Source organism: Carya illinoinensis, chromosome 9, assembly GCF_018687715.1.
Source record: "Carya illinoinensis cultivar Pawnee chromosome 9, C.illinoinensisPawnee_v1, whole genome shotgun sequence".
NCBI lineage: Eukaryota > Viridiplantae > Streptophyta > Magnoliopsida > Fagales > Juglandaceae > Carya > Carya illinoinensis.
The window spans coordinates 44568478-44579874 of NC_056760.1; the positions used below are offsets into that span (position 1 = coordinate 44568478).

At 34.9% G+C, this 11397-nt stretch overlaps 1 protein-coding gene across 5 annotated transcripts; it reads left to right on the forward strand.

The window, feature by feature from the left end:
• The first annotated feature begins 3585 nt into the window (after positions 1–3585).
• LOC122276532 lies at positions 3586–9434 on the forward strand. Of its 5 annotated transcripts, none has more exons than XM_043086338.1 (9): positions 3586–3897; positions 4110–4404; positions 4812–4959; positions 5093–5243; positions 5337–5462; positions 5554–5634; positions 6541–6661; positions 6813–7083; positions 8895–9434. In XM_043086338.1, exons 2-9 carry the CDS (start codon positions 4216–4218, stop codon positions 9140–9142), a joined length of 1335 nt encoding a protein of 444 aa, XP_042942272.1. In that variant the 5' UTR covers positions 3586–3897; positions 4110–4215; the 3' UTR covers positions 9143–9434. The 5 variants fall into 5 exon arrangements, with proteins under 5 accessions (XP_042942272.1, XP_042942271.1, XP_042942270.1 ...); XM_043086337.1 differs by having other exon boundaries at positions 3587–3897; positions 4812–4935; positions 6541–6733; XM_043086336.1 differs by having other exon boundaries at positions 3587–3897; positions 4214–4404; positions 6541–6733.
• The last annotated feature ends 1963 nt before the right edge of the window (positions 9435–11397 follow it).

Consider the following 11397-nt stretch of genomic DNA (forward strand, 5'->3'; position numbering starts at 1 on the left):
TATATAGCCACACAAAAAATGCATTCATACTCTTACTATGTTAGGTTGTGGACATTTTCGTCCAAAACGTACATTTCACATATGTTGGTATTTATTGATGCTACTCCTCATATAATTTACTCAACCAAGCACTGGCAGTTAAACCATTGGTTTGAACGATGTTGTGCCACATTTATTTAAACTCTTCACAACTCAAAGAGTTATATATACAAATTAATAAAGGATCTTTAAATTTTTCATAATGTAAATAAGCTCCAAGCTTGTGAGGAAACTTGCATAAAATGTGTCATAAATAGAATCTATGTTTGGCCCTTGGAAAAATTCTTATAATTAATGCTTGCATTGTCGTTGGTTAAGCCATTGGTTTGAACAATGTTGTACCACATTTTTTTAAACTTTTCACAACTCAAAGAGTCATCTATACAAATTCATAAAAGATCTTTAAATTTTTCATATTGTAAATAAGCTTCAAGCTTGTGAGGAAACTTACATAAAATGTGTCATAAATAGAATTTATGTTTGGCCCTTGGAAAAACTCTTGTAACTGATGCTTGCATTGCCTTGTCTTGGTTAGCTATAATTGTATTAGGAGCCCGAATGCACATCAATCATGATTCAAATAACCACACACACACACATATAAATATCCTCATTTGATATGAGGCCACATCCAAATAGTATTGACTAGCCATAGTGGTTGATTTCCACAAAAGGGGCTAATAGCATTTTATACTTATCAGTAGAAAACGTTGTATCAAATGTTATAAGATATCCAAATGAATCATATGTTGCCCTACTTTAGGCATCTATCCAAAGCACATTTATCAACCTCGAGTCTTCGTGCATGTTTGAGATTGCGGTAGGTAATATAACTTTTAGTTTAAGGCTTATGGTTGCAAGGTTTAAATAATAAGTTTTACTATTAAAAAGTTATTTATTGTTTAGTAATCGTATGTTTAAACCATTTTTAAATATGTTAGATTTGTTTGGAAACAATATAAAAAACCCCTTTCTAAGATTGAAATGAGATAAAATATCTTTTGAAAGTTGTAGTGTCGTGCCAGTGATAAGATAAAATGGTAAAAGTGTAATTATTTGAAAGTTTTTATCAAAATGGTAAAACTGCAATTATTTGAAATTTGTATAGGTATTTCACCTGTTGTCAGCCTTTTCTAAAATTGGAAATATGTTCCACATTATTCAAAAAACATGTGTGAGAAAAAAGCATCAAAGCATGAGTATTTTCTCAAATATATTTTTTAGCTTATTTGAGATTAAAGAGTACTTTAAATATTTAATACCCAAATAACTTAATTTTATCATTAAAGAGCTTTAAAGGCTAGTTAAGCATTTTTGATGCCCCTAACGACATTTTTTAATACTCCTAACGCAATCCTAGAGGCTAGACAGGCCCTTCATTAGGGGTGAAAATTTTTTAATCCGGACCGAACTCATCCCTGCTTGATCTCGATCCATGGTGTCTCTAAAAATTTGATTTTCGATCCAATTCCAAGGATTTTTAGACTAGACTGAACCAAAACCGACCGAATCATTTACATATAAATTTTTAAAATATTATATAGATATATACAATATATTATTTTATATAGTAATTGTATAAGTTAGTTATGTAATTTTCTTTAATCTTTCTATTGATTAACTAATATATCATACGATAAATCATATGATAATTTATGTTATTATATGTAGATACATACTCTTCTTCTTAGATACATACTCTTCTTCTTCTTCTTCTTCTTTTTTTAAGCAAGTAAATATGTATTAGAAACAGAAAGGATGTTACATGAGGAGGGGGGTGGGGTTCCCTAACAAATGCCCCAATACAAAAAACTACAGTGCAAAGTGGTGGAAAAAAAGAAAAACAAAGTGGGTTTTGAAACCAATTTCTTGGTTCTCACTCATGCCCTACAATGAGGATGTCGTCTTAAAAGATAGAATTTAACAGTTTACAAAGTTATGCGAACTATGGATCCACCTCTGGTGACGGTGGAACCTCTGCTGGAAGCGATGATGGTGGTGAGTACATTGCAGTTTGTTATCTTGAGATGTTTTTTGGAGAGATTTATAGTCCATTTTTCAAGATTATCAGTTAGGGAAAGTGATAACATAGTGGAAAGCATGGCATCAGATGGTTTGATCTACAGTTAGTCATCTGCCTCCCTGCGTGTTTGTGGTGGCGTGTTGCTGCCATGCGCTTGTGGAATGGAGGCAAGGCAAGGCGGGCCACACGCCGAAATTTTTGGTGCGATTCTGCATCGTCCTAGCAGATTAGCAGCTGGTGGAAGGAGTGGTGGAGTGTGTGTTGGCTGATGGCAGATAAAGAGTAGTAGATCTGACCAAGGCTAAACCGGTGGAGGGAGGAGGAAAAAAACAGTACCATAAAAATGTATACACATTGCGAGAAAGGAAATGAGAAAGAAAAGGAGAGGAGGGTATACACAGCTCCACCCTCCTCTTCGGTGAAGGCACTCAGTGAAAGAGTTTTCTAGAGAATGGAGAGGTTCTCTCTCTAAGAGAGAATGGTGTTTCTACCAATTGACTCTATATGTAGATACATACTCTATTTAAATATTAAGTATATTTTGTTAAAAAAGTACTAAGTAATTAACTATTAACATCATAAATATAAATATAATTAATGAGTAGTGTTAGTGTTTCGCCCAGCTTTGACCATTGGGCATGGCTGCTAGCACAAAGTATTTTTTTTATTTTTATATTATTCTTTTATTTTTACATTTTTTAACATATTTAAATATTTTCAAAAAATAAAAAATATACCAATACACTACAAATAATTTATTTAATCATTAAGCAAAAATATTTTAAATACATGAACGGTCAAAATGATGGAAACAAACTCAGACGACATATTAGCATATTTTATAATTAATTATATTTTTAATGAGTTAGTTATATAATTGAGATTAAAGAGTTCACTTGATTTTGATTTTAATAATTTAATTAATATTTTATATTAATTTATTTGCTAAAATAAGAAAAAAGGAAAAAATTATTTTTAATTTATATGGCCGGTATATGTCGTACCAGCTATTGGTCTGGTACAAAAATTGTACCTGTTCCGTACTGGTCGAAATACTGTACCGGCTGGTGCTTCGTCCTTTATCTTGTTTTTTTTTTTTAATTTCTTCAAACTACAAATTTATTTTTTAATTCCTAATTTATATCAGGCTATTTATAATTTATATATATGTATTTATGTATAATTTATTCATATATAAATTATTATTTTAAAATATAATTAATATATATTTATATATATAATTTATTTATATATCGACTATTCTGAAATAATATTAATATTGTAATATTTTGTTCTAATATTTTGACCTATACGGATACGGTATTGGAAATATTAGTTGTAGTAACCTTAATTTTCGGTTTGTAGATGGTCAAAAAATGCACCATCGGTAGGTTGTCTCGGTGAAAAAATGGCAGGTGACGGCGTAGATGTTGAATCTTGCACAATTCGATTGTGGAAAAAGAGAGGTCAACTAGGGGAGGGCCGGTGGCGACGCTGTCTATGGAAACTGGCACAACGTCGATGGGTTTGGGGTTGGGGTTGGGAATGCAGGGAACTCGTTGCGCAAGGGCCCTGTTCAAAGCAAAGGAGACGCGGACTCGGGAACAGAATTAAAATAAAAAAATTATTTACTGACGTGTCACTATACCACGTCAATTATCCTTCGTCTCCAGACTTCGACTCTACATTAAGGGAAAAAACCCTTGATTCCGATTCCGAGTTTATAAGTTCGTACTCAGTCCTGATGGCCGGCGGTAGCGGTGGAAAGCACTGAAGTCTACGTGCAGTAACGCTTTCGATCTTTGTGCATGGGCTTCTCATACATTGATGTAACGGTAATGCTTCTCCCTCCCTCCCTCCCTCCCTCCCTCCCTCGACAGAGTTTTGTCTTCTTTCTTAAACTTTTTTTTTTTTTTTTGATAAGTAATTCTTCTTTCTTAAACTCAATCCCCTTATTTACAAAGTGGGGGAGAGAGAGAGAGAGATATTTTATTTATGTGTTGTTTTTACTGATAGTTATGGTGTAAGCTTTGAATTTCGGAATTAGGGTTTTGGGCGGATGGGAATAGCATCCAGATCAGATCTTGGTGAGCGATTTGTATTGGGTATGATGCTGCACTATTGACTTGAATTGAATAGAGATTTATACAGACATGGAAGGGCGGAGGTTATCGGCGCCGTGCTCGAATCGAAGGATATTGGCTAATAAGAAAAGGGTTAGGCCAGGAGAAGGATTCGTAAACAGCGTCAAAAAGCTTCAAAGGCGAGAGATTTCTTCCAAGCGTCATCGCGCTTTAACCATCACCAATTCCCAGGAGAGGTTCCGGAACATGCGATTGATGGTCTCTCTCTTTCTTCCAGACGTTTCTTTCAATAACATCACAATTAAACTTATAACGTAATTAATTTTACGATTTTCTTTTAAAAAGTACTAATTTTGATTTTGCGATTCATTAATGAGATATTACTGTTATTACTAATTCCCAATTCATACTTCCCCATATTATGCTTCGAGTTTGCGTCTTCGGTTTCTGCCCAATACTAATTTCAGGTTGTGAGGCTGGCCTCTGAATAACGCTCGGTGATGATTGTGAATTAGTAAACTATATATTTATTTATAGTTAAATTATGCATGGCATTCTCCATCATATAAACCTCCGCTTGATCTATTTGACCTTAATCCAACAGGTTCTTGTGGTGGAATGCATTTTCCTTCAAAATTGTTCACATTGTTCTTTTTTAACATCAGGACGAATATGATACCCACGACCCCAAGGGGCATTGTTCCCCTATATTGCCTTTTTTGATGAAGAGAACGAAAGTTATTGAGATAGTGGCCGCACGGGAAATCGTCTTTGCTTTAGCACATTCTGGTGTGTGTGCTGCTTTTAGTAGAGGTGCTAAAATTCTTAAACTACTATTACTATTACATACAAATCATAACTTTGACTATATAAATTTGTACATATTTGAAGCTTATATCCCATTGAAGAAAATGACTGTATGTTATTTTGGTTATGTTGGATGCAGAGACAAACAAGAGGATATGTTTTTTGAATGTTAGTCCTGATGAAGTAATCCGGAGCTTATTTTATAATAAGAACAATGACTCCCTTATCACAGTGTCCGTTTATGCATCAGACAACTTCAGCTCTTTGAAATGCAGATCCACAAGGATTGAGTGCGCAGACCATTTCATTATTATTATTTTGATCCCTTTAACTTTATCTTATGTTTATCCTTCATCTTGATATTTCCCATTTTAAATGGCTAGGTACATACGGAGGGGAAAACCGGATGCTGGTTTTGCTCTGTTTGAGTCTGAGTCTCTGAAGTGGCCCGGGTTTGTAGAGTTTGATGATGTTAATGGAAAGGTGCTAACCTACTCTGCACAAGACAGGTACTTTGCCAGTGTTTATACAGTTTATTTATGGTGCCAAATGCACATCATTTTGTGGATGCTAACAAGCCCTTAAAATGAATATTGTCAGTATATACAAGGTGTTTGACCTGAAAAACTATACGATGCTTTACTCCATATCAGATAAACATGTACAAGAAATCAAGATCAGGTAATCTGTCCCCCCATTTCCTTCTGAAACAGTTTTGCTACTCTGTGTGTCTGAACATATCTTTTACTGAATTCATCCATTGTTTTCTCTGACTTAGAATTCTTATCCTGGCAATGCTTATAGTGATTAAAATGATAGTTTAGTTAACTTATCCAAAAAAAAAAAAAAAAATGATAGTTTAGTTATAGATGACCGGGGTTTACTCTGCAGAGGTGGGTCTGAAGGGCCTTGCCTTGGAGAAGTTCCCTGTGAAATCTGATATCCCCAATGCTATAAGGCAGATTGAAGATGCAATGGGGGTATCTTGCTCTTTTTGAAAAGAATGTTTGTATGTAACTATGGTTTGCAACAGACTTGGCTTTCATGATTTTCTTGTATCTATGTCTAGTTTTTACTAGTGTTTTCTCTTGCATGCATCTTTACTTGGGCTACCCCTATTTTCATTTTTATCAATAAAACTTCTTTTACCTATAGAAAAAACTATGGTTTGCAATGAAGACAACATGCCATCTTGGGTGCTTGCTGTCTGCCTCTTCTAGTTATTCTATTTAACATCTGGTTTTTATGTTAATGTGAAGATCTCATGGTCCACGGGTGCATTTTGTTGATAGGTAACTGATTTGTCTAGAAAGCATTGGCAGGCGTTTGCTTTTGATTGCTGGCAAGAATCACAGTAAACTACTTAATAAAAAACGAATCACAGTAAATTAGGTGCATTGTGGTGCCCTTTTTGTAATTTTGTTTCGTATGGCTTTATGTGCGAGTATGTATGTGGTGATTGGTTCTTTTCGCTTGCCTGAACCAAGCTTTTTATGAAGTTTCATTCCCTTGCTCTAATGTTTTACTTTCTGCATCACACTGCTTATGTTTTCATCTTACCTCTATCATGTCTACTTTTTGTTACAGTCCAGGAATCATGTTACTGATTTTCAATAGGATAAGCAGTCACGTCCCTCTCAAGATTTTATCAATAGAAGATGGCACAGTTCTCAAATCATTCAATCATCTACTTCATCGAAGCAAGAAGGTGGACTTCATAGAACAATTCAATGAGAAGCTTCTTGTTAAGCAAGAAAATGAAAATCTTCAGATTCTTGATGTAAGTCATTGTCTCTTTGGCATTGTCTAGCAGCCTCTGATTGTCCTAACCTTTTAAATATCATTTCCCTTGAATGTAGGTTCGAAATGCTGAGCTGATGGAAGTTAGCAGAACTGAGTTCATGACTCCATCAGCATTTATCTTTCTGTATGAGAACCAGTTGTTCCTGACATTCAGGAATCGAACAGTTGCTGTTTGGAACTTTCGAGGGGAGCTTGTGACATCATTTGAGGATCACCTTTTATGGCATCCTGACTGCAATACAAATAACATATATATTACAAGTGATCAGGACCTTATCATATCTTACTGCAAGGCAGATTCGGACGATCATTGGATGGAAGGAAATGGTAATTATTTAAAGGTCCAATGATTGATGGCTATTGCTGGCCTTGCTTACGTGACCCTAATTTGTATGATTGCCTGTGGAACTTCTTTTGAAATCAAATCTGCCTTACATTATAATTTTTCACATGGTGAACCCTAAATTAATAATTTTGTGGGGGGCAGGGGGAAGGTACTGAATGAGGCAGTAACATATTACTTATACCCTAAAGAAGTCACATTCTGTTGAAGTCCATTTGAGTTCTGCTTTGTAGTATTGGCTGGAGAACCATGATGCATTTGTTTCAGATTGGCCACAAGAATTGCTAATTGGTTTTGGTTAACTTGAGATCTAGAGCAACTATTCTTGGTTTACTAAACAAAATTTAGAATACATGGTTGCTTTGCTTTGGCTACCAGGTTTAATAAACGCTCATCCGATTTATTTACGTAAGTATTTCTAGGGTAAGGTGGGATAATTTCATTTCTGATGAATTTTGGATGGTTTTGTTTTTGGCTAGTTATAACCCAAACAGTTGAATTTGAGTATAGAATTATTTATCTGCAGCTGTGGCTTTTTACAGTCCATTTTATGTCTTGGTCTGGCTGGTAGTTTGATCTGAATTAATGTTGAAGACAGTGCTGTAAATCTTTTTCAATTCTTGTGATGTATGGCAAGGGTGTCATACCCCAAGTATAGAATGAGGGAGTCCTGAATGGATGCTAGATTGCCCTTTATGATGATTCCAAGTGGCTCTAATTGCAATATTTTGACTGTTCCATTTTGGGGTATAGGCCCTGTGATACCCTCATATGATAAGGATAAAGGTAGGTAGTGTATAGGATCCTACATTGCTTGGGAATGAGAAGTTCTTGTTCTTTATAAGGTTTCAATGGAGCTCCAATTGTATCATTGACTAGTCCTTTTGGAGTATAGGTCATGTGGTTTGGGCCTTTTATTGGGGCATTACAAGTGCCACATGGCCTATACTCCAAAAGGACTAGTCAATGATGCAATTGGAGTTCCATTGAAACATTATAAAGAGCAAGAACTTTTCATTCACAAGCAATGTGGGATCCCATACACCACCTACCCTTATTCTTATCCTTATCATATGAGGGTATCACAATATTTTTAATGGAACTCCAATTGTATTATTGACTAGTCCTTTTGGGGTATAGGCCATGTGGCTTGAGCCTTCTATTGGGGCGTTACAAACGGTATCAGAGCCTATCCCAACTAGAAATGTGGGACTTGAGCCGTGCCACCTACAATGGACAGGCTCGATGAGGACGTCGGGAATTTAAGGGGAGTAGATTGTGATACCCTCGTATGATAAAGATAAGGATAATGATAGGTGGTGTATGAGATCTCACATTGCTTGGGAATGAGAAGGTTCTTGCTCTGTATAAGGTTTCAAAGGTTTCAATGGAACTCCAATTATATCATTGACTAGTCCTTTTGGAGTATAGGCCATGTGGTTTGGGCCTTCCATTGGGACGTTACAGGCCCAGATGTGCTTGGGCTTTTCTTTGGTTATTACAAAGGCCACAATATTATAGAAATTTTAGATATTCCTGCATCTGCAAGGTTGTGCATATTTTATAGAACTTAATTTCTCTGTTTATTTGAATTGTTGAGCATTTATTTTCTTGAATAAGAACAATGTTGGGAGGTTTTATTCAATTTCTGCATTTGTTTCATAATAAAGGGCACGAAGATCAGTTGTGAGTTTGTCACTATTTGATGCTTGAAGTCAGGTTGTGGTTTCACGAGGAAAATATTTTAGGTGGGTGGAATCAGAACTGTAGTCTCATTGTTTGCTTTTTGATGCAGCTGGGTCTGTCAATATCAGTAACATCTTGACTGGGAAATGCCTGGCTAAAATAACTGCAACCAGCAGCTGTCCCAAGGTCGATGAGTGCAGCAGCAGTGCAGGCAGCTCAAAACAGCCAGATCACTACAGGGTGAGGAGCACGGTTGCAGAGGCTCTGGAAGACATCACTGCCCTTTTCTATGATGAAGAACGGAATGAGATTTATACAGGTAACCGGCATGGTCTGGTTCATGTGTGGTCTAACTGAAATTAGATTGTTCATTAATTTGTTATGGGCGCTATAAGATTGCTGCCAGAGGATTGGTTTTTCATTTGGCTAGCCCTGTATCATATATCAATCATCATGGGATAACGTAAGGGCACTGCCCTTTTTCACGAGGCTTTCAAGGTGATCTTGTATTGTATCATCTGATTTGTGTGGTTCTTATGAACAAGTATTTTGTAGATTTGCTTTTTTTGGGAATAGAGGTAGCCTGATTGCTATGCGGCGATGTTTGTACAAATCTAGCCATTAGCATGCAATCTTTGTTTGCTTTCCACCTGCGATTGTATTTGTAGATGTTTGTTTGTCCAGGTGCGATCGTATGTAAACGCCAGTGCAAATTCATTTTCAAGGAAAATATATACTCCCTTCTCCACAGGCAGTCAAGCTTTCCCAAGACGCTACATTTCATATTTACAAGTCACAATAATCGTTTCATTAGCCTTTATCTCAGTCTCTTGTTTGACTTAAATTAGGTCGAATTATACCCATAAAAGCATTTGATTTGCATGCCATTATTGACTTTTGGTGATTCTTCTTTGTGCGCTGAATTAATCGCTGCCACAAGTAGTGCAGGGATTCTTATTCTCCTGAGAAGAAGAAAACATAAACCATTTGTTTCCAACCTATTTTGTTTTGATTTACTTGAAATTATCACATTTAATGCAAGGTTAATTTTTAAGGAAAGATTACCCTTAAGATCCCTGGGTTTCGGAACTTTTATAAATTGATATCTAGGGTGTAAAAAGTTTCAAGTTAGTCATTGGGTTAGGGTCATAATCTAAAATGATACCTCCGTCGGAACTATGTTACTCTATTGACGGAAAACACTCAAGTGGCAATCAATTCGCACGTAAACATCTAATCATAAGATGTGTCATCCATATATCCAATAAGAACTTTGTTTTATTTTATTAATATTTATGCTAATGTGCATTTTTTATTTTTTTAATACTTACTGTGTAATGCCTGGATTCCGGATGAGTTAGAGAGTTACTTTTTGTCACTTAAAATTATATCTCACCGTATAGATATAAGTTCCAAATTCTCAATTTTACATAGATCTCATTGTTTTAAACTAACTATTCCAAAACGATTAATCTAAAAACACCATAAAGTCTTAATATAAATGTCAACCTCTAACATGACAAATTTATCGAATAACATTCTTCAATAACCATGGAATCCTTTTGTACTTAATCCACTATACTTAAATAATCTCGTCTATGCTCCATAATTTTGATCCTCAACTGAAAACATTCAAATTATCTGAAAAATATTATAAAAATAAGTGGTGAGTTATTAACAACTCAATAAGTATAAAACATATATTAATATGTAAACATGAGCATTTATAGAGTTCAGAATGTAGAATAAAACATCTGTTTTTAGAATGCAGAAACAAAATATGTTATCAAATATCAGAGTGAAACTTTTAGAAACATTCTTATTTAAAAATCCTTTGGCATATTATAATCTGAGATATTATCTTCATATCATATCAGAGTATCACATTGTGACAGAGATCACTTTTAACCTCCGTGGTAGGGTTATAAATCATCATTATAGCCATGACAGGGCCATATACCACTATTATACCCATGGCAGGGCCGTCTTAACACTATTATGCTCATGGCAAGACTTTAACGGAATATATCAGAAGTAGAACAAAATCAGATACAAATATAGAATTAGCAAGTCATGTCAAAAGTTTTCAGATGCCATATCATATCAAACCAGAGTATTGAATAGATTTAGATCATTTCACATATTCAAGAACGGATTCAAAACATCTTCAATTAATCAACGCAAAACTTTTCAGATTTCAGATTTGCTCTTTTTCATAGTTTTGTTTCAAAATTGTGAAAAAGAGCGAATACACAAAGTCATGACAGAAAATACTTCATTCTTATACAAAGTTTCATGAGTAATGCAGAACATATGATTGAGGTTTTTTTCACATTTCATTTCAAAACATATCATGCACATTTTTTTATAAAATTGAACTCAGTCATTTCTTTTATGCAAATTCTAGTACAGGAACCTTGCTTACCTAACTTTTCAATTTTTTTTTTCCTAAATTTTTCCACAATAATGCCAAGCGAAATCAATCCTCACAATGTCACCTATAAAATATACAAATAATTTACTTAAATCTCTGATAAAACCCATATTTTGATATTTAAGCTTGAAATACTAAAATAACATATTTTTCCTAACAATCTAAAACTCTCCTAATC